Raw genomic sequence first — 23,651 nt, 5'->3', positions numbered from 1 at the left:
ACAGACAGGGACGTTGGACCATCGAAGAGGCGCAAATATGATGAGAACTACATTGATTTGGGGTTCACTTATATTGGAAGTAGTGTCTTTCCTCAGCCACAGTGTGTTATATGTGCAAAAGTACTATCTCACAATTCTATGAAACCTTCACTCTTGCACAGACATTTAGAAACAAATCAAATCTGCCAATTTGAAAAATAAGCCACAGGACTTTTTTGAGCGAGAATAAATACGAGACGACTTTTGAGTAGTAAGACATGTATAAAGCAACAGGTACCATTAATAAGAAGGTACTAGAAGCGTCTTATATGATGAGCTACCGAGTGGTTAGGACAGGCAAGCCCCATCCTGTTGTGGAGGACTTAATACTTCCAGCTGCCGCAGATATGGCTGGGACAATGCTGGGGGGGAAAGGCCAAAAAAACTATACAGACAATGCCTTCATCAAACAATAGTTTCATGACGCATCAATGACATGCCAAGAGATGTTTTGAAACAATTACCGCTTCGCATACAAGCCTGCGAATTGTGTGTTTCAGCTGGATGAGTCAACAGACGTGGCACAGCTCCTGGTATATGTCCGTTACATTTATGGGGGGGGTAAATTAAGGAAGACATCCTCTTCTGCAAACCACTGGAAACAGGACGACAGGAGAGGATATTTGTTAAGTACTGGACAGCTTTGTGACATGAAATGGACTTTGGTGGGCAAGATGTGTTGATATCGGCACTGATGGAGCAGTTGCTCCCGACACCACCTGGGTACACTGCAGCCTCCACCGAGAGGGTCTTGCTGCCAAGGGAATGCCTGACAGCTTGAAAGACATTTTGGACACTACAGTGAAAATGGTTGACTTTGTTAAAAGCAAGGCCCCTGAACGTGTATTTTCTGCACTATGCAATGATATGGGCAGCGACATACTGTTTATCAAGGGGCAAATTAGCTGGTTATCAAGGGGCAAATTATTGACACGTTTTTTTAAATTGAGAGACGAGCTTAAAGTTCTTTACTTATCATAATTTTCACTTGTCTGTTTCTCACACGACTGGCCTATCTGGGTGATGTTTTTTATCGCCTGAATGATCTGAATCTAGGATTACAGGGACTCTCCGCAACTATATTCAATGTGCGGAGCAAAATTGAGGTTACGATTATGAAGTTGGAGCTCTATTCTGTCTGCATTAACAAGGACACACGTCCTGTCATCATTGTATGATTTTTTTGTGTGCAAATGAACAAAAGCTTACAAATGTGATATAGCGAAACACCTGAGTGAGTTGGGTGCGCAATTATGCAGGTACTTTCCCAAAACGGATGACACAAACAACTGGATTCATTATCCCTTTCATGCCCTGCCTCCAGCCCACTTACCGATATCTGAACAAGAGAGCCTCATCGAAATTGCAACAAGCGGTTCTGTGAAAATTGAATTTAAATCAGAAGCCACTGCCAGTTTTCTGGATAGGGCGGTGCTCAGAGTATCCTGCCTTGGCAAATCGTGCTGCTAAGACACTGATGCCCTTTGCAACCAAATAGCTATGTGAGAGTGGATTCTCGGCCCTCACGAGCATGAAAACTAAATACAGGCACAGACTGTGTGTGGAAAATGATTTAAGACAGATTCTCTCCAATACAACCTAACATCCTTTTAAGCATACCCTTCTCATTAACTAGTTGTGAGTGGCCTTCTGCATCTGTGGTGGAAGATTGCCGAGCTTCAGCGTTTTTTTGGAAACACCATGAAACATCCTGAAACTGTAGCGTTCGGACGGTTTGGCTTGTATGGCCCCTTTATGGAAAGATAGAGCAAAACGGAGAACACTATGACCCCCACAATTGTCAGAGGACTCGTCTGCAGGTAACCGGTACCAGTTTAAAAGATCAATGGAAGTATGGAGGTAGTTTTGTGCCTACCCCAAAAAAAGGGGTTCAATGTGTGTAAAACAACATCATCCAGAGCTTTCTTATACAGTATCTCCTAGAAATAGGACAGACATTTTAAAACCTTATTCCTTTTGATGTCTTTTTTAAAAACTGTTTTATTTGCCATTCATGAATGTGCTATTCGTCTTAGACTCTTAAGTATTATTAACAGCTCTACTGATCTGGTTAGAAGCCAGATAAATAAGTAGTGCCATTCTATTTCTGGAACTTCTGCATTTTTCTAGTTCTTTGGTAGCCGTATTGATATCCCAATATGTTTTCTCTTATAGGTTAAGAAGCCTATAGACCATATTATTTTATCAAAGTTGATGTGGCCACCGACTGAAACCACCATGCTACCCAACATTGGCTCGCATAACTTGGCAACTTTAATCATGTCTTTCCACTTTATTTGTATGCTTTTTGTGTCTTTGTTTTGCTTAAAATTGTGTTATGTTCCCTGTGGGGCTTTTATGCTATACTGGATTACCACGTGTTATGACTGGGTGAGATTCTTCTTTTTGTAACAGGATCAACTCTTAATCTTGCTCTACATAAATTACATGGATTCAGTCTGTTCATGCCCTCTGTTCCAGTATGTGGATGATTGGTTTCACAAAAGAATAAGGAGATCATTGAAAAGACCCTAAGCAGTGAATTGACTAAAGTCAGTAAGTGGATTATCCGACAACAAACTGTCTATGCATTTAGGCAAGACAGAATGTATCCTGTTTGGTTCCAAACACAAGTGAGAAACTCTTCCAACTTCTCAGTCAAGTGTAATGGTCTAGTGGTGAAGGAGAAATGCTGCATTACATACTTGGGATGTAATCTGGACCAACACATGACAGGTGAACTCATGGTTCTGAAGGTCATTGGGAAGGTTAACTACAGGACAAAGTTCCTGGCAATAGACACCAAGTTCCTGGATACAGAGACTATGAGGACATCACGCAGACAGGAATAAATATCTCTCTGGGAAGCAGAAGGGCGGAGGGCTGTGTTTCATGATTAATGACTCATGGTGTAATTCTGGGAACATACAGGAACTCAAGACATTTTGTTCACTCGACCTAGAATAGCTCACAATTAAATGGCAACCATGTTATCTCCCAAGAGAATTCTCATCCGAAACCTTGACGGCCCTCAAAGAACTTCACTGGACTTTATGAAAACTGGAAATGACATATCCTGAGGCTGCATTTATTGTAGCTGGGTATTTTAACAAATAAATTTGAGGACTAGGCTGCCGAAGTTCTATCAACATATTGACTGTCCTAATCGCGCTACTAAGACTTTCGACCATTGCAATTCAAACTTACGGAATGCTTACAAGGCCCTCCCCCGCCCTCCATTTGGCAAATCTGACCACGACTCCATCTTGCTCCTCCGGTCCTATTGGCAGAAACTCAAACAGGAAGTGCCCGTGCTTCGTACTATTCAATGCTGGTCTGGCCAATCTGTAATCATACAGATTACAACTTTTCATTTCCGACTAATTGAAAATGAAAGTATGTTTAAAGCATCGCCCTTTTTTAAACAAGCCATACAAAGCAGGTTACAATTTCAGTTTTATTTCAGAAATATATGCATATGTAGCAAAAAAGCTGCAAAAAACTACGATATTTGTCCCCCGAAAGATGGGGGGTGGTGGAGGGGTTAATAATAAAAAAGTAAAAGAAATTTAAACAAAAATCTGTTACATGTAATGGATTACAGAAAAACGAATTGTAATCCGTTATGTTACCAGCTAAAATATTGTAATCACATTAGATACTTTTGAAAAACTAGATGATTACTTCTAGGATCACTTTTAAATTCAGAAAGGATGTTTGCGAGAGAAAAATATATATTTGACACCTTCTGTTTTCCCAATGACATTCAAATCAGCATTGAATATGGTGTAAGTTTAAGTTTGTTCTGCCTAAAGGAAGTCTGACCACAAGTCAGCAGAAGCTGTGGACTCCAGTTACATGACTTGACTTGGAATCGAGTCTGACTCGTCACAAATTTGATGACTTGATACTCGACTTGATAGATTCAGTCTCCCGATTTGGGCTCCCGAGTAGCACAGCAGTCTAAGGCACTGCATCTCAGTGCTAGAGGCGTCACTACAGACCCTGGTTTGATTCCAGGCTGTATCACAACCGGTTGTGATTGAGAGTCCAATTGGCCCAACGCTGTTATGGTTGGGCCAGGGTAGGACGTGATTGTAAATAAGAATTTGTTCTTAATTGACTTGCCTAGTTAAATAAATGTTAAATAAAACATTTAAATTAAAAAAACTTGAGACTTGAATTGAAGCCTTAAGATTCAGGACTCAACTTTGATTTAAGACTGATGACTTGAAATTATCTGGCCATGTTTTGCAACATTTTGTCACTTCTTTTGTGGCACAGAGTCCATGGATTACTCTCCACTCAGGCAGAGACAGTAGCCCCATCATTGCCCTTGCAAGAAAAAGTGCAACAGATTGGCTAGTGAAACGCACACTCGGCCCTCTGGATGGACCAGCAAACTGAATCAACACCGGTCAGGTGCGCTAGTGAACAGATTGCTGATCTTCTGTCCCGCTATAGGATTGGGTGCAGTGCAAACGTCAAATTGTAGGGAGAGAGAATTGCCATAATAAATAAATCAAATCTGGTGATCGACAATATTAACTGTTTACTACTCAAGCTCACCAATGCTTCCCACAGTTGTGTCAAGTTGGCTGAATGTGTAGCCTGTAATCTGTAAGAGAACAACAAGAGCATGTATCTTTGGCACAACTGCAGACAGATACAGGGACTACTCATAAGCCTAGACGTAGTAGGGGAACCTCAGACATGGCCATAAAGAGCGAGAGGACAGGGCACTGGAGATCTGAGGTTTCAGAGAGGAAAGGAGTGGAGGAGAGGTGTGTGTGTGTGTCTGTTTCTGGAAGAAAAAAAAATGTAGCCATAACACAGCTAAACAAACAAATGGTCCCTGGACGTCATGGAACAGTTGATGGAACATAACTTCACAAAAAGTTTCAACACCCTGGTTTTCAAGTGGTTTTAAATAAAATAAATATATTCACCTTCAGTCTCGTAAGAGACCAACAAGTTCATCTGTGAATTCTCTGGTATATGAGTTTCAATTCTGTCAATTCAAAAATCTATGTAACACTAATAATGAATGTTATCCTAAGACTTTATAAACAAATGACTTTATGAATTGACTGAATTTAAACGGAACTGACGTGTGTGAAAAGAAAGGTACACTGAGGGAGGTCAAAACAACAAGCAGACAACTCCTCTTCCTGCCCTTCCTGTGAGCTGGTCGGCTAAATGGACTCCATCTCTGGAAGGGAAGAGAAAAACAACAACCAGACAACTCCTCTTCCTGTCCTTCCTGTGAGCTGGTCGGCTAAATGGACTCCATCTCTGAAAGGGAAGAGAAAAACAACAACCAGACAACTCCTCTTCCTGTCCTTCCTGTGAGCTGGTCGGCTAAACGGACTCCATCTCTGAAAGGGAAGAGAAAAACAACAACCAGACAACTCCTCTTCCTGTCCTTCCTGTGAGCTGGTCGGCTAAATGGACTCCATCTCTGGAAGGGAAGAGAAAAACAACAACCAGACAACTCCTCTTCCTGTCCTTCCTGTGAGCTGGTCGGCTAAATGGACTCCATCTCTGGAAGGGAAGAGAAAAACAACAACCAGACAACTCCTCTTCCTGTCCTTCCTGTGAGCTGGTCGGCTAAATGGACTCCATCTCTGGAAGGGAAGAGAAAAACAACAACCAGACAACTCCTCTTCCTGTCCTTCCTGTGAGCTGGTCGGCTAAATGGACTCCATCTCTGAAAGGGAAGAGAAAAACAACAACCAGACAACTCCTCTTCCTGTCCTTCCTGTGAGCTGGTCGGCTAAATGGACTCCATCTCTGGAAGGGAAGAGAAAAACAACAACCAGACAACTCCTCTTCCTGTCCTTCCTGTGAGCTGGTCGGCTAAATGGACTCCATCTCTGGAAGGGAAGAGAAAAACAACACATACACGCTTAACATAATATGACACCATAAAAGGTGAGATTTATGTTAACTAAATACTGCTTGTATAGTGTAGTTAGAGGCATAAATATTGGAACAGTGTGGTAAAGTTGGTAATACTTGCTGTTTACTCATGGAATTTGTATTTCAGATCAAAAGATGAATGACAGGCAAATAGTTTAGACGGCAAACTGTTTTAGGATATTTTCTAACCCAGAAACAACAGCTAAACATTTACCTCATATTAATACTTTGATCTGAAATACCAATTAACCTACATGAGTATACTGTAAAAATGACCTACTTTACTTCGCTGTCGCAGCACTTATGACACTACCTGTGATGTAAAAAATAAATAAAAATGTACCACTTGTAGGTGACGTTGAGGGACTTGATGCACCGGTGGCGACAACACTTGTGAATGACGTAATAGAGGGTCTGGCTGTAAAATTGCCACTCGTTGCCATAGGTACAATAAATGGATCCAGAAAAGAAAGAATGTAGCAGAAGCGCCAAGGCTGCTGGCCTGAAGCTGCTGACCCAGACCTCTTCTTCTCTTTCTCTGCCCTTCTCTCTCTCTGATACATGTCCAGAGTCCTCTCCACTTCCTCCTACAGTCTTCTTCTACATAGACATGAACATGATAAGCCATACCATCACCTAGCATAACTATAGTTATTAGATAGCTATCATGAACATGGTTTTTATTTTTCCTTTATTTTACTAGGCAAGTCAGTTAAGAACAAATTCTTATTCTTATTTTCAATGACGGCCTAGGAACAGTGGATTAACTGCCTGTTCAGGGGCAGAACGACAGATTTTGTACCTTGTCAGCTCGGAGATTTGAACTTGCAACCTTAGGTTACTTGTCCAATGCTCTAACCACTAGGCTACACTGCCGCCCCAGTGTCATCTACTGTATACACTGTATACACAGACACGGTTATCTGACCAAATTATCAGGGGTACAGTAGTATCTACCATTTATATTACTAGAGTATCTGACATACACACTCACACTCCTTCAAACATGATTATTTGGTAAAGTTATCAGGGGTAGTAAACTAGCATAATTTACATGACTATTTATTTCACACACACACACCTCATTGGCTAGGTTAGCAAGCAAGCTAATGTTAACTAGCCACATCTAGCACAAGCTCACTACTAAACTGACAATCCTACTATCGTGGACACTTGTCTCCAAGCAGCATTTTTTTTTTGTGTGTTTATGTCCCTGTAGCTGTCAGCAGTTGTGTCAAAAAGACACGGTTTTGAGGATACTGCGAAAATTATTCTCTACTCCATGTGTCCAACCGCATGCGACCATCTGCAAAAGATACCTGCATCAGTATAGTTGCCTAGCTGCGCAAAATGTTATGCAGCAGTGATGCAATGACAGTCTGTGTGTTCGAAGCGTTAGCCCGTGGCAACGCAGATGCTCGTTGGCGCGCGCAAGCAGTGTGGGTGCAATAATTGAATAATTTAGATTTCTAGATGTATTTTTCAACGCTCCGCTAGTCAGTTCATTTTTATTTGTGACGCTGAACGCGATGCAAGTCCTACCTCTCCCATCTCCTCATTGGTGTATAAATGCATATAACTGAAAGATGAACTGAGGTCAGTTGGTAATATACCTTATTATGAAAGTTAGATGTCAATTGCCATATAAAGTGTAAAGCAGAAAAAGAAGCCTGGAAGGAGAAATGACTAGAAACGATTCGGTTGACCGTTGTGGATTAATTGTCAGAGTAGAGGTCCTTGTGCATTTCAGATAAAATAACAACCCAAGACATATTAATTAGCAATAGCAAGCTAGCTACCTATATTGCCAAAAATGTTTAATGCTTTTCGACCTGTCCCCAAATTAATATAATTGGTTCTGTGTTTGTTTTGATATTTCAACCTGCTTGTCGTGATCACGTTTTGCGTGGGGGGACAAAATCATTTTGCTCACGATGGAGCATGCAGACGCGGTTTGGGCATGGCATTATTAGGCCTATATAATGTAAATTCAAAGATGGCCATTTTATGCATGTTTAACTTAAGTGTTTTGAATACTGATAACTGGTTTATTCATTTAACAGGTGAAGGTACTTTTAGTGGAAGAAGTGCAGTGTGTTTTAATCCATTTAATAGTATAGGGACTTAGTTACTAATTTGTAATCTTTTCTTCCAGTGGATCATAAAGATTTGGGATTCTAAAGTATATTCCATATAATAGATAATGATCACTTTGGGACAAAAGAAACTGAGGGAACAGTCTTACTTCACAGTTTTAATAATGATTTCTAAATTAGTTGTACGCATCATAGAAATTATACAGTCACCATCTCTGAATGTCAGTTTTAAATCTCATGTAACATTTCTGGACTTTTTTTCTTCTCTTGATCATCTCCAGGATCAAAAGTGAGGAAATTGCCCATTGCTTTTTATTTTCACATTATTAACAAAAATCCTGAATTGCCACAGTTACTGTGATTCGAAAATTATTGGAAAGGCAACAGGCTTTTGAACCTTGAGGGAGAAGTCTACCACGGGGCAGCCCTGTGTTATGCAGCCCAGAGAGATGATGTCCACATGGGGGGAGAGATACTGGGGCAGGTTGTCTGGGGTCACCCCTCCACTGGCCTCGATTAGCACAGACGGGAACTCCTCCTTCAGAAGCTGGGCTGCCGCATGGAGTTCCTGAGAGAGGAAAGGACAGAAGAGGAATAGAGGCCGGAAGGGACGAGTGCGGGAAGAGACCGTGTAGGAAAGAAGAGATTGAATGAAATGCACAGCACTGACATACAGGAGAAAGAAGAATATTACTTAATTGATAGTCCAATGTCCATGAATGTCCAACGGAAAATATGTCTTCTGCTTTATCGCAAGCCCTCCAGTACGCATCTACCTCTTCTACAATTACTTCCCTCATGTCTTTGGGACGTCCTTCATCAGTCTCACCTGTGGCTTAAAGTTGTCCAGCATGACGATGTCGGCTCCTGCCGTGGCCGCCTCACTGCCCTCCTCCCGGCTGCCGCACTCCACCTCGATCTTACTGCTGAAGCCACACACCGAGCGGGCGTCCTTCACCGCCTGGAAGACGCACAGGTAGGTATTACATCAAATCAGTTCTCTATCAGAATTGCCAAAATGAATCTCTATTCAAAATGCAGAGGGGAAAACTTCCGCTCTCATATTAGAAAAATGCCAGATCTAATGGTACATCTTGGAATATGAAAGACTTACATGTATTCTTTCACTCTGATTTTCATGCACTTGTAAAAGGATGACAGAGGAATCGACAACCGCATCCTAGTATAAGTTGATGTCAAATGTACAGTTTGAGACATCCACCCCTGCCTACCTGTGTGATGCTCCCTGATGCCCATATATGATTGTCTTTCAGCATCACCATCCCACTCAGGTCCTGTCTGTGCATGGACACGCCGCCCACCAGCATGGCATACTTCTCCACCAGCCGGAAGCCAGGGGTAGTTTTACGCGTGCCAGCCACATGGCCATGCCAGCCTGCCTCCCTGGCGACGCTCTGTAGCTGGGAGCAGCGGGTGGCTATCCCCGAGGCCCGGGCCAGGCAGTTGAGGGCCGGTCTCTCCCCGAGGAGGACGCACCTTGCTGGGCCTCTGACCACAGCAGTCTGGGCCACTGCATCCGGACCTGGTGGAGGTGAGGTCAAAGTAGAGTTTACCTAAAATTACAAACATCATGATTAGATTGTAATCAGTTGGAATCTATTCCAATGGAATTTTGTGAATGCCAAACTCAAAGCTTGTTTCTCCAATACCTTCTACAAATGAATTTGGCAGTGTGATCAGAGTTGAGGTGTATTGTCATCACGTTTGTGAGGCATCTCTGTATTCTCGAAAACCTACCGCATGTTTTTTGACCAGGCTCATAAGTTGGTCTCTTACCCAGCTGTGCTCCCTCTTTGTGTGCCCATTCCACAGTGCAGCTGAGCTCAGTGAAGACCGCAGTGAAGAAAGGCCTGCCCGCCAGCACGCTGCACGGCGTTTTGCACAACAACCTAGCCTCGACCTCATGTGATCCCACACACAGCCCTGCAGGGTCAAAGTTTGGTGTGTCCTCTGCCAGCCACTCCCGTGCCAGCCGGGTCAGTGTGTGGGGAGGGAGCGTGTTTGACAGGTCATACTGAGGAGTTGTCATCTTGAGAGGTGAGGTAAAATGTGACGCCGGAAAGTTGTTCTGTTAAGAATGGAGAAAGGGGTTAGTTCCAGTGCTTTAAAACTGGCTATCCACTGATGATAGTTAACAGTTTGTAGTTTATTTGTACCCTACAAAATATCCCGAGTTCTGGTATGAATGAATCCCTGCACTCAATGTGCTTTGCAACAGTGTCCGTCTTCAGGTTAAGATTCACCACAAACAAAGAACGCCGGTGTAGAGGGGGGAAAAAAATTGGCCGTTGTGGGAGCCTCAATGGGGGCTGGTGTGTTAAAAATGCCAGAGCCGATTTCTGATCCCAGTCTGTGTGGTGATTTAACTCGAGACCCTGGTACAAGTTACGAGTGCAGATTGCAAAGAACGCTCTGTAAGCCACACCCCAGAGGGCGGAGCTAGGCATGTTGTTCGTGCACTTGGACACATTTTAGTAAGGGGATATCATACGGAGATAGAATCTAATTTTACAATGGTGGTTCTGTGTAGTTATGCTAATATATCTGAGTCAAGTACATTGCAGTCAATTTTATCTATGACCTAATAAGTATGTTGAAAAAGCCATCACTAACCCCTCTTTTCTAGCTATGGATATTGTCTGAGCCTGCTGGTCCCATATGACCGTGATTTAATACTGACCAGAAAACAGACTTATTTTTTAAAAATAAATTTTACCCCCTTTTTCATGCTATCCAATTGTTAGTAATTACTATCTTGTCTCATCGCTACAACTCCCGTACGGGCCTCGGGAGAGACGAAGGTCGAAAACCATGCATCCTCCGAAACACAACCCAACCAAGCCACATTGCTTCTTAACACAGCGCGCATCCAACCACACCAATGTGTCGGAGGAAACACCTTGGTTAGCGGAAACACCAGCCCGCCATAGTGCGCGATGAGACAAGGATATCCCTACCAGCCAAACCCTCCTTAAACCGGATGACACTAGTGAGATGGGCGTGAACCCAGAGTCTCTGGTGGCACAGCTAGTGCTGCGATGCAGTGCCTTATACCACTGCGCCACCTAGGAGAACTGCTCTATCCTTATTGAAATGCATGGCATCCTTAATACACAATCATCCTAGTTGGATCAATAAATTATTACTACTAGGGTTGAGGTCAATTCCATTGAAAAGCAATGCAGAATCATTAGAACCTTGTCTATCGTAACCTTTGTGCGCTTATGTGATGGATGTTTATAATTAATAAATTGCCAATAATTGGATGGCACAATTCAGCCCAGTGGATCTTTATATTCTACAGATTCTGAACAGTCATGTAACAATTGGAAGTGTTTTTGTTGCCATGTAGGCCTAGTATTTAGCCTTTGTTGGGGTTAACCTAGGGGACTAATTCCTTAGGTGCTGGTAGTTGAAGATGCATTAGCTCCCAGCTGATGAGGCAGTGAGTGAGAGACTTTGGACAGTGGACACATGTACACCCTGTGTTCAACACAACTTGTCAATAAAATAAATACTTACAGTATCAAAAATACTACAAGTCAACTGTGGAGTTTGGAGTGTGACTGTTTGAGGTTGTGGACAGGTGTCTTTTATACTGATAACAAGTTCAAACAGGTGCCATTAATACAGGTAACAGTGTGAGTGGAGGACAAAGGAGCCTCTTAAAGAAGAAGTTACAGGTCTGTGAGAGCCAGAAATCTTGCTTGTTTGTAGTTGACCAAATACTTATTTTCCACCATAATTTGCAAATAAATGCATTAAAAATCCTACAATGTGATATTCTAGATTTTTTCTCTCTCATTTTGTCTGTCATAGTTGAAATGTACCTATGATGAAAATTACAGGCCTCTCATCTTTTTAAGTGGGAGAACTTGCACAATTGGTGGTTGACTAAATACTTTTTTGCCCCACTGTACAATGAATTCACAATGGCAGTCTTTTTTTGTTGTGAAAAGTACAAAGTGTGTCTATGACAAGGGTCAATTACAATAATGTGAATTTAATATCAGGTCTCTTGTGAACAAGCTAAATTTATTCAGGAGGAATGGTGGTCACTAGATAATCCAAAGAATTCAGGTAAACAGCGCCCCCCTTAGGCAGAACAGTTTCTATTGAGAAGTGTCTGGGACTTGTTTCCCTGTTTGCTACTCAAAGATATTTGACTTATTAAGTCATAGACAAAATTAACTGCAAAACACATGGTCTGAAATATATTAGATGAACTACACAGAACCATTCAAATAAGAGGCCTATCTCAGTAATAACATGTGTCCCAGTTCACAAGCAACATGCCTCGCTCTGCCCACTGGGGTGTGGTTTACGGAGCACTCTTTGCAATAGCAGTGTTCGATTAAGGATTAAGCTGAACCGAGGTGCACCGGTCTATGGCCTGTGAGGTGAACGGGGAAAAGTAGTGAAGGAGGAGTGCTCTTCTCAAATCGAACTGTAATCCGAGCTGCTCCGGTCATGTTGTCAACAGGGCTGCATGGTCTATCGTTCAGAAATATACATTGCTTTTCCATAAAAGGCAGATGAAGCATTTTTATCAAAGCAATCACTTTTGCAGGTGAAAACACAGAGTCCTACTCATTACAGGGCTGCCAACTTTTGAAGAAAGTTTGGAGTGAGATTTGCTATTTGAATTTCATTGCCACCTGGCACAACCCCTAGATTGGGGACTGGGGGTCTTCCCCCATGAAAATTGTACTGTTTTAAATCTAATTTCCTGCAATTCTACATATTTTGACATGGCTTAGGCCTATGACCAGGTTTCTTTTCTTTCTTACAGGTCACGTGTATTCAGGATGCTTTGGAAATTAAATGAAAATCAACTCAAAATGCAATGATTTTGTCACTGAGATTTTTGGGGGATAACATTTCAAGAATGCTAATAAAAAAAAGTGTCCCTATTTTTGGGATGGTTTGACACTTTATTCAGACAGTAATTAAATGAGATCGGTAGACAGGCAAACGCTACAAACAGTGAACCAAGGCTCTGCACAGGAAATTGTAATATTAATGGTTGATGGCAGTGGTTAACCAAATCATAGATTGCAGTCTCATTGTCCTGAGAATGCTTTAGTATTTTGTAATTAAGGTGAACTCGCTCTTTAATAATAGGGCTGGAAGAAAATCCTGCTTTCTCTCCAGAAGGGTTGGCCACCTGGTCCATGTTTCCCAAGTGCTGGTTGTTTGAAAATGTTCTTGTTAGAACAATCACTTCTCAAAAAAATCACCCAATCTCCCCTAAAAATCTAATGAATATCAATATTCAGGTGGTTTATGCCAACTAGACAAAATATGATGTGCTTAGGAGTAGTGAGTCCCCTTGTCACCTCTGCCTAGCATGTGCTTAATACTAAAATCCCAAATAACATTTGATTGCTGGAGCATTTAATATCAAATGCTTATTTGTTTGACTTATTCAAAACTGTCCATGAATGGCAGTAATAATGTACAGCCTAATATAATTAATTTTCAAAGACAAGTAGACATATCCTATTTCAAATATGTGATTACACGGGCAAAACTGGGAAGTGGAATAATAAAATAACTGTGGGGAATAACAGTAGTGTTCTTTCTGAAAAGCACAGTAATTACTCTATATTGTAGCCCATTGTTAAGGATGAGAATTGTTCTACTGATCAGACTAAATAAAGTAAAAAGATCAAATCTCCAGACACTCTAACCAAATTATTGTTATATTCATTGTCATCCCTGTAGAATCAAATTGACAGTTTTTGGTTCACAATCTGTTTGACAAAATAATTTTCATAGTTACAGTGTGGATGAAATCGATTTTAGTACATGCTGTCAAAAGGCTGCATTCTGCAATAATAGGGACAGGAGCAACTAATTTGTGGACAACATTGTACATAAAACAGCACTGGCATGCAGGTCTTTTTACAGTTTTATAAACTCGGCAGACTATGTTCTCTCTCTCTCTCCATTCATCGCCACTCTAATCTCGAGGGGCGTTTCTTTAAAACATGCATCCAATCCCCTTGATCCCTAACATAATTTGAACCGCTAGATATGGTTCGCAGAGCTGTGGCAAGACAAGACAATGATAGAGGTTCCACTCGTGATGTTAAATTGCAGGCGCAGATGCTCTGATTTCAAGACGATTTGGAGCACAGTTGAACAGTTAACGCGCGGACTATACAATGGACTAATTAGACAAATTAATGCAGTACTTTTCAATGCGTGACATCGAGATGTGCCGTGAGAGAAGAGGGTCAAATGCGTTGTCTCACGGTCAAATGCGTGAGAGTTAGCAGCTGTCATGACCACACGTACATTTTGTGTTGAGTCGAACTCGCCGTTGACTAGATCGGGTCACCTGACTCACGCCCGGGAGGCAGCGCGGTTCCAAAACGAATGCAATCACTTTTCACCCACCTACCGGGGAAGATAATCGAATCCCGTCGGCTGTTCCCACTTGATCGCATAGCCAAAGTAAAAATTGGCTATAAACTAAAAGTCGTTTTTTTGGTGTTAATTTGAGGTTAGGCATACGATTAGCAGTGTGGGTTGGGTTAAGGTTAGGTTTAAAATCAGATTAAGAAAATAAATTGTAGGAATAAAATGCGTTTATGACTTTGTGGCTGTGTTAACTAGTGACAACCCTTTGCAATCAATAGTAACGGAGCGTTTTTATAGGCACTAATTCTGTAATGGCTCGTTCGCCTAATGCCGCGTTCACGTGTAAGAGTCGGAACTAGGAAACTCGTAACGTCCGACTTCATAAGTGGTTGGCACCGCGTAAAAAACTCCTTTCCGGTTTTTAGGACAACAAGCTGGCGAGCTACATGGGCGCGTTCCCTCTGCCCAGGCGTTGCTTACACGCATGCCATATCTTACAAGGGCTGGATAAGTATTTTATGTATCAGCGAACCACATATCTTATTGCAATTTGTCAGTCGATGACGCTGTACGTTTAGTTGTTCCCCTTGCTCTGCAAGGTCCGCGGCTTTTGTGGAGCGATGGGTAACGATGTTTCGGGGATGGCTATTGTCTATGTGTGCAGAGGGTCCCTGGTTCGAGCCCAGGTATGGGCGAGGAGAGGGACGGAAGCAACACTTTTACATACGCAACCATTGGTTGGTGCATGTAACGCCTGGGAACAAAACCTAGCTATTGCCACGATTAAAACACCTGGGGGAAAACGAGCCCCGACTGGGAATTATTTTGAACTGTCATTCCAACTCCGAATTCCAATTCGGAAACACGGACATCTTTCTAGAGCTCCGTCTTTACAACCTGAAGATAACTGATGTCATGAGTTGACCTCTTTTTTTTCGAGTTCCAAGTTGTCTTGGGCATATGTCACCACACCGGTCCCAGAACGCCATCATTGGTCGACATTTTCTAATCAAGCATGCTATATTTATTTTTTAATTGTCTTCTCTTATCTTCCGAAATCCTCACCTGCCTCCTCAGAGCCGATTGAACTGTCACCGGGTATTCGTTGGTACTCTTGATGATGTGGATATCTCTGCACTCAATGTGCTTTTTCGACGCGTTGTGTTTTTTAACAGTGTCCTTCTTCAAGTGAGGATTCCCCACCACAAACGAAGAAAGCTTGCCTGCAAGTTGTGGTTCGGCCTTGCAATATTTGCAAAACATAACATTTCCTTCAAAATGCAACCACGGGAAAGCTTTCTCCCACTGTGCGTTGTATTTGTATTGTTTCCCACCGGCAGTGGTTGGCGAAGCGGGGGCAACGCCAGTGTTCAGGCTGCTGCTGGCCGAAACTTCATCTTGTGTTGCTGGTGGCTCAGCAAAATCAATACCGACAAGATCACTGACAGACTCGGACCCGGCCTCCCCTGGATCCTGTTGGCATTGTCGCCTAAAATTCAATTGGATGCTCTTCATTCTCCTGTACAGTAGCAAGCCAAAACGGGCGCACTCAAGGTACTCGTCTCAAAGGCTCGCGGTTCCAGACTGTAACTAGGTTATGATTGGCGCGTTCAGCTAAACAAGCTTGAACTCGGCTACGATTGGCTCGTTGAGCTGCGCGTTGAATACGGCAAGTCCTGCTTACTTCCTTGTTCAAGGCCCGTAATGATTTTTAATGGAGTTCAAGCTTAATCACAGATAGAACAATGAGACAGATATCTTACCGGATGTATCAATATGAAGCATCCGCTTTGCGTTTCCACTCACTACGAGATGGATTTTTACCGACATTATGCAAACTTTCTCATCGATGAAACATTTGATCTCAATATAGTTCGGTTCACAAAACTAAAATCAGTTACTAACAGAGTGGACTACGTTTTGTAGACTTTACCCTTTGCCAAAGTAAAACATTTTTTTTTGCGTTGAGTTAGTGCACACGCGCACTTCAGAGTAGGTGTTCCCTTACGGAAATATGCAAATATGTGCTAGAAGGCGCCAATACTTTGCTTTTCTGCCCACAATGGCTCAATTGTTTCCATTTGAAACGACAGGCTGTGGTCTCTTGGTTTAGTTATACAAATAAAATAAAAACTTTGCTTATTAACAAATTCATGAAAACGTTGTCCTTTAAGATATGTACAATTATTCATATATTATATTTTCTTCTACCTGATTGCGTTTTTTTTTCATCTTCAAAAACCTTCATAAAAGGCATTGGTTAAAGGTAAATGAATCCATGAATACAAATATTATTTAAAATTTCTTAAATGACCCCATTTTCAAGAATTTGATTATATAAGCCGAAAGCCCATTCAAAAGCAGTACAAGGACTTCAAAAACAGTACAGGACTTGTACCCGGAAGTAGGCGGGACATACATGATATAAAACAAACAGCAGGTATAAACCTCAACTCGTACATGTGCTCATATTTGACTTTTGCAGTTCGCACACATTTTGTTGAATATGCAAGTAAAATGGTCGCACTGTTGAGCCCTGCAAATGTTAAAATATGAAATGTTAAGCATTTGCATAATGGATAACCAGTGGCAATAAGAACATGGAAAAGTCTAATGGTGCATTCAAGTGTTAGTGGAAACTATGAAACTCCGAAATTTCCGACTTGCAAACTGTTTGAACGCGGCACCTGTATAACTACACGTGTCTGAAGGATGCACTGTGGTCCTCCCGCAACCTGCTGGTAGCGAAACGAGTAGAGACCACCCCCCAGGAAGTGGCCATGGTAGCCACAGAAGCCCTGGGGTGGTAAAGAAGAAAGGGGGATTCGACTGCAGGCGAAGCATCACCCAAAACACCCAAGGTCCCGGCAGCCACGGCCTGACAGCGCTGCGCCTAGGGGAGGGGTCTCCTCTGGGTCCCGAAGGACAGGACGGTGATTGAGTCGGAAGAGCAGGAGGAGGCGAGATTGATAAGGACTCACCCTGTTCCTGTAAAAAGGAGCGAAGACAGCTTTTTAACAAAGTTACTTTTTTTCCAACATGTTTTCATGTCTCAAATGTTTTATTTTTGTTATCATTTGTTCACATTTTAAATGGCTTTTAAAGATGGGATGTTTTACAAGAAAAAGTACTTTTATTCATGGTTGTTTCTATTGGTTTTAACAACATGTACTTTTTAACAAACTTAAATGTAATATTCTGTGTTTTATGGCTTTTATGCCGTTTTTATGTGTGTAAAATGTTGTACAAAAAAATATGACCTGTATAAATACAACCAGTTGGCAAGTCGGAAATGTCAGTTTCCAAGTTCCGACTAATACAAGTATGTTAAAGGTTAAGATACTTTAAGCTCTCAAATTGTAGGCAGCATTCTGCCTTCTCCCCACAGTTCTCAGCCATTAGCGTCACCCATGACTGCCTCGTGAACTACAATCCTGACGCTGTGATTTAATGTTTAGAAACGTCAATAATCATAGCTTGCGATACGAATTTAGAAACATATGACCCTGATCTTTCATCAGCGAGAAAGAATCATTCAAATAAAAAAAATACTTACTGTAGCAGTTTTGCATAGATCAATACAGCTATGGGGTGCCTTCATCCAACAAAACTACACTTTCCAAGTTATGCTTACACACAGGCGTTCACAGTGGTGTAAAGTACTTAAGTAAAAATACTTTAAAGTACTACTTAAGTAGTTTTTTTCTGTACTCTACTATTTATATTTTTGACAACTTGTACTTTACTACATTCCTAAAGAAAATAATGTACTTTTTACTCCATACATTTTCATTTTGAATGCTTAGCAGGACAGGAAAATGGTCCAATTTACGCACTTATCAAGAGAACATCCCTGGTCATCCGACTGTCTCTGATCTGACAGACTCACTAAACACAAATGCTTTGTTTGTAAATGATATCTGTAAATGAAGCCATGGTTTACAGGCAACATCTGCACTGAGCTAAAGGGACTCTAACCCGGAAGCTTATAAGAAATCCCGCTATGCCCTCCGACGAACCATCAAACAGGCAAAGAGTCAATACAGGACTAAGATCGAATTGTACTACACCGGTTCTGGTGCTTGTCGGATGTGGCAGGGCTTGCAAACTATTACAGACAACAAAGGGAAGTACAGCCAAGAGCTGCCCAGTGACACGAGCCTACCAGATGAGCTAAATTACTTTGTGTACTCCGAGCATGCGCTGACCAACTGGCAAATGTCTTCACTGACATTTTTGACCGCTCCCTGTCTGAGTCTAATACCAACATGTTTCAAGCAGACCACCATAGTCCCTGTGGCCAAGAACACTAAGGTAACCTGCCTAAATGACTACCAACCCATAGCACTCACGTCTGTAGCCATGAAGTGCTTTGAAAGACTGGTCATGGCTCACAAAAACACCATTATCCCAGACCCACTCCGATTTGCATCACTATTGCACTCCACACTACCCTTTCCCACATGGGCAAAAGGAACACCCATGCTATTAATTGACTACAGCTCAGCGTTCAACACCATAGTACCCTCAAAGCTCATCACTAAGCTAAGGACCCGGGATTAAACACCTCCCTCTGCAACTGGATCGTGGAATTCCTGACGGGCCGCCCCCCAGGTGGTAAGGGTAGGTAACAACACATCCGTCACACTGATCCTCAACAAGAGGGCCCCTCAGGGGTGTGTGTTCAGTCCCCTCCTGTTCACTCATGACTGCACGGCCAGGCACGACATCAACACCATCATTAAGTTTGCCGATGACAGAACCTGATCACCGACAACAACGAGACAGCCTATAGGGAAGAGGTCAGAAACCTGGCTGTGTGGTGCCAGGACAACAACCTCTCCCTCAATGTGATCAAGACAAAGGAGATGATTGTGGACTACAGAAAAAGGAGGACCGAGCATGCCCCCATTCTCATTGACGGGGCAGTAGTGGACCAGGTTGAGAGCTTCCTTGGTGTCCACGTCACCAACAAACTAACATGGTCCAAGCACACCAAGACAGTTGTGAAGAGGGCACGACAAAACCTATTCCCCCTCAGGAGACTGAAAAGATTTGGCATGGGTCCTCAGATCCTCAAAAGGTTCTACAGCTGCACCATCAAGAGCATCCTGACTCATTGCATCACTGCCTGGTATGGCAACTGCTCGGTGTCCGACCGCAAGGCACTACAAAGGGTAGTGTATATGGCCCAGTACATCACTGTGGCCAAGCTCCCTGCCATCCAGGACCTCTATACCAGGCAGTGTCAGAGGAAGGCCCTAAAAATTGTCAAAGACTCCAGCCACCCTAGTCATAGACTGTTCTCTCTGCTACCGCATGGCAAGTGTTATCGGAGCACCAAGTCTACAGTTGAAGTCGGAAGTTTACATACACCTTAGCCCCCCCCCCCCCCCCCACTCTGTTATTATCTATGCATAGTCACTTTAATAACTACCTACATGTACATATTGCCTCGACTAACCGCACATTGATTCTGTACCGGTACCCCCTGTATTTTACTGCTGCTCTTTAATTATTTACCTTTATTTCTTATTCTTTTAGGTATAAATATATATATATTAAACTGCATTGTTGGTTAGGGCTTGTAAGTAAGCATTTCATTAAGTTCTACACCTGTTGTATTCGGCGCTTGTGATAAATAGAATATGAGTGTTGGAGTGTGCCCCTGGCTATCAGTAAAAAAAAAAGAAAATTGTGCTGTTTTCTTAATATAAGGAATATGCAATGATTTATACTTTTGATACTGCAGTATATTTAAAAACCAAATACTTTTACTCATGTAGTATTTTTCACTTTTTCTTGAGTAATTTTTACTCAACTTTTAAGTACAAGAATTTAGTACTTTTTCCACTACTGGGTGTTCGGAGCATGCTAGATAGATAAATTAGGTGGTCGCCTCGTCTTCAGTCTGTTCTCGGTTACTCTGAACCACAGCTGTTTGCATCCTATTGTACCTGTTGCATCAAAAGCCTGTTTGCATCCTCAAATGGCACCGATGATGTGCTAATCAACTAAGACTATTTTAGAGACTTGCAAAAATGCATTTTTTTGATACAAAAAGAGTCTGTTGTAAAGTCATTTTGTGTGCAAAGATGATCCATTGTAATAACATTTGGTCCACAGCAATGGTTGTGTATAACAGTGGTTCTCAAACCTTTTGCAGTTACTGTATCACATTTTGCTCCAATTAAATATCCAAATGAAATTATTAATGTGGATATACAATAGGCTACAGAGGAATGTTTATTTACCACCAAAATAACTAACAAAAGTAACAATGTTCCTCTTTTCTTTGACGTTGATTTATTGATTGTTTATGACATTCAAAGCTGACAGCACCACCAGAAAAGTGGAATTTGCTCCTTTGCTCATGTTGTAATGTTTACAAGCTAAGCAAAGAATGTGAAAATCAGTCGCTTTGAAAAAAGTATTAGTCTTGTTGTTTTTTTTAACCAGACAATCTGAGTAACGTAAAAGTTCATTTCAAGTTAGGGAAAAAAACATTTCAAGTCAAACAAAAATAATTATAATACAAAAAGTAATATTAATTGACTGAAATATATATATATATTTTAAATTCTGTTAGTATAATTTTCATTCAGACAAAGATCTTCACTGACATGTCAATTTAATTTCAGAGTCCCCCTTATTGGCCCCAAAGCCTTAAAAGTTGCAATCTTACTTCTGGAACTATAAGTCATTCTAAAGCACAGCAGATGTCACTTTCCTAAATGCAAAGTGGTGGCTTGGTTTCGGACATACTCACCTGAGTGTAGTGCAAGAAGTGAAGAAGTGAAAGAGATGTGGGGCTGCCTTAAACCTACAACGTATAACACTGCACAATGCAAACAGAGATCGTTTATGATGTCAGACAACTCTTGCGCAGCACTGCGCAGACGGGATGCTCTCGAACACATCCCTTAGCGTCACTAGAGATGGAAGAGCAAGCAAAACACCTCACTCGCTCCTTTTTCCCCCCTGTTTCAATTGTTGTCAATTAACTAGCTGAGCAGACCAGACCATCTTGTCACACCACCACCATTGTAAAAAATATTTTGGAAGCCATAGAAATTAATTTATTCATGTCTACATTTGTTTTGCCATGTTTATTCTATTACAGACACCTTAATGCATACTTTTAAATTATATTTTCTGAGTTACATACATGTAATTTTGTCCTTGAACTATTTAATTAAAATACTGTAGAATTCAATTAATTCCTATGAAGGACTGCTTCTTCTGAGGAGTGCCAATATGGCTGACCGGTGCTTTAAAAGCGTCTCTCATTGTCCAATACATAGCATCAGCAATCCAGGGTTTATATACAGACCCAACTGCTAATGCCACGTTCAAAACAACTGGGCACTCAGAAATCTCAGTCTTCCAACTTCAGTGTGTTCAAGACAACTGGGAACTTGTGGGGGAAAAAAAACTAGCAATGACTGGGAAAAATAATTTTGAACAGTCATTCGACTCGGAATTCCAACTCGATAACTCTGGCCTCTTTCTAGAGCTCCAACTTTCTGACCTGAAGATCACTGACGTCATGATTTCACCTTGTATTTTTCGGAGTTCCCAGTTGTCTTGAACGCACCATAATGCATTGGTCTACCACAGTATGAGTCATAATACCCATAAAACCTAGTGGTCAAACACGGAAATGGTTACAATCGTTTTCCCACCATCCATTCATAAATAAAGATTACATAACCTTGCCCATACAGCAAACAATATTTTCCCGCAGTAAACACACTCTTAACTCGAGAGGATGAATCAGTCCATCTCTGAAACCTCAAAAATCCAGACTAAAATAATCCAGCTAGCTAGGGTAGCTACAAATCTAGTAGTATTTGATGTAGGCTACCCACCCCTCACCCACAGACACAAACGAACATTATCAAGAACGCCTAGCCATAGCTTCCCCAAGTTTGCTACCAAGCTAGACTGTTGGTTTATAAAAGCCAAAGAAATAAACTTGTTTATGAATTCCTTGTGCATTTAAATGGCTATGCAAATAGACTGCTATTAGCCATCTAGCCAGGCTAATGTTGCTAACTAACTAACTATCTAACTAACTAACTAACTAACTAACCATGAGCTACCTATCTAGATAACAGGCATTTTCAATTAAAAACTTGCCCAAGACAATTCACAGAATTGTCAATTTAAACAACTTTAGCTAATTTATGAATGACTAAATTTAGTTAACATTACACAGTTAATCCAGAGATTCTTACCTTTGCCTCGATCCTGCAGTCTCATCCAGGTCATCATGGCCCTGGTGAGATGTGAAGCTTGAGACAGACAATTGTGGTTCTGTATGATAGTGTCATTAACAGATAATTAGTGTTTAATTTTTGTGGACAGAATCACGACCATGTGAATGCATGTACCACTCCCAATGAATACATACGGTGCCTTTGAAGATGTCTCTTTGTTCTGAAACTATAACACACGCAGGACATCTAAACAAAGTCAATTCTGGATGTCAATAGATTTTCAGATTCAGTCTCATCAATGACAACATTCTAGAACTGAATTATCACTCACCTAAGTCTGGTATCTGGGGCCATCTGATTAATGGTTATACAGTGCATTCGGAAAATATTCAGACCCCTTGATTTTTCCCCACATTTTGTTACGTTACAGCCTTATTCTACAATTGATTAAGTATTTTTTTCCCTCTCATCAGTCTACACACAATACCCCATAATGACAATGCAAAAACAGGTTTTTGGAAATTTCTGCAAAAGTATATATAAAAAAAACTTATCACATTTACATAAGTATTCAGACCCTTTACTCAGTACTTTGTTGAAATACCTTTGGCAGCGATTACTGTCTCGAGCCTTCTTGGATTTGATACTACAAGCTTGGCACACCTGTATTTGGGGAGTTTCTCCCATTCTTCTCTGCAAATCCTCTCAAGCTCTGTCAGGTTGGCTTGTGAGAGTCGCTGCACAGCTATTTTCAGGTCTCTCCAAAGCTGTTTGATCGGATTCAAGTCTGGGCTCTGGCTAGGCCACTCAAGAACATTGAGACTTGTCCCAAAGCCACTCCTGCACTGTCTTGGCCGTGTGTTTAGGGTCATTGTCCTGTTGGAAGGTGAACCGTCGACCCAGTCTGAGGTCCTGAGTGCTCTGAAGCAGGTTTTCATGAAGGATCTCTCTGTATTTTGTTCCATTCATCTTTCCCTCATTC

The 23,651-nt window shown here is 41.6% G+C and overlaps 1 protein-coding gene across 2 annotated transcripts; it reads right to left on the bottom strand.

Moving 5' to 3' along the window:
* Positions 1 to 8,202: 8,202 nt before the first annotated feature.
* Positions 8,203 to 17,276, bottom strand: LOC135523072 (nicotinate-nucleotide pyrophosphorylase [carboxylating]-like). Of its 2 annotated transcripts, none has more exons than XM_064949807.1 (5): positions 17,135 to 17,276; positions 9,855 to 10,146; positions 9,290 to 9,600; positions 8,887 to 9,018; positions 8,203 to 8,625 (listed from the first exon to the last, which is right to left on the bottom strand). In XM_064949807.1, exons 2-5 carry the CDS (start codon positions 10,105 to 10,107, stop codon positions 8,410 to 8,412), a joined length of 912 nt encoding a protein of 303 aa, XP_064805879.1. In that variant the 5' UTR covers positions 10,108 to 10,146; positions 17,135 to 17,276; the 3' UTR covers positions 8,203 to 8,409. The 2 variants fall into 2 exon arrangements, with proteins under 2 accessions (XP_064805879.1, XP_064805871.1); XM_064949799.1 differs by lacking the exon at positions 17,135 to 17,276 and adding an exon at positions 15,513 to 17,064.
* Between the last annotated feature and the right edge of the window lie 6,375 nt (positions 17,277 to 23,651).

Source organism: Oncorhynchus masou, chromosome 4 (genome assembly GCF_036934945.1).
Source record: "Oncorhynchus masou masou isolate Uvic2021 chromosome 4, UVic_Omas_1.1, whole genome shotgun sequence".
NCBI lineage: Eukaryota > Metazoa > Chordata > Actinopteri > Salmoniformes > Salmonidae > Oncorhynchus > Oncorhynchus masou.
This window is presented reverse-complemented; position numbering and strand designations above follow the sequence as displayed.

Bases quoted from the DNA above. Each gene is read 5' to 3' on its own strand.
- LOC135523072 (XM_064949799.1), bottom strand. From the start codon at position 15,962: ATGAAGAGCATCCAATTGAATTTTAGGCGACAATGCCAACAGGATCCA. The intron at 10,147-15,512 runs GTGAGGATTTCG...CATTCTTAACAG, and splicing joins AATCGGCTCTGAGGAGGCAG to AACAACTTTCCGGCGTCACA. The intron at 9,601-9,854 runs GTAAGAGACCAA...CACCTCCACCAG, and splicing joins CAAAGAGGGAGCACAGCTGG to GTCCGGATGCAGTGGCCCAG.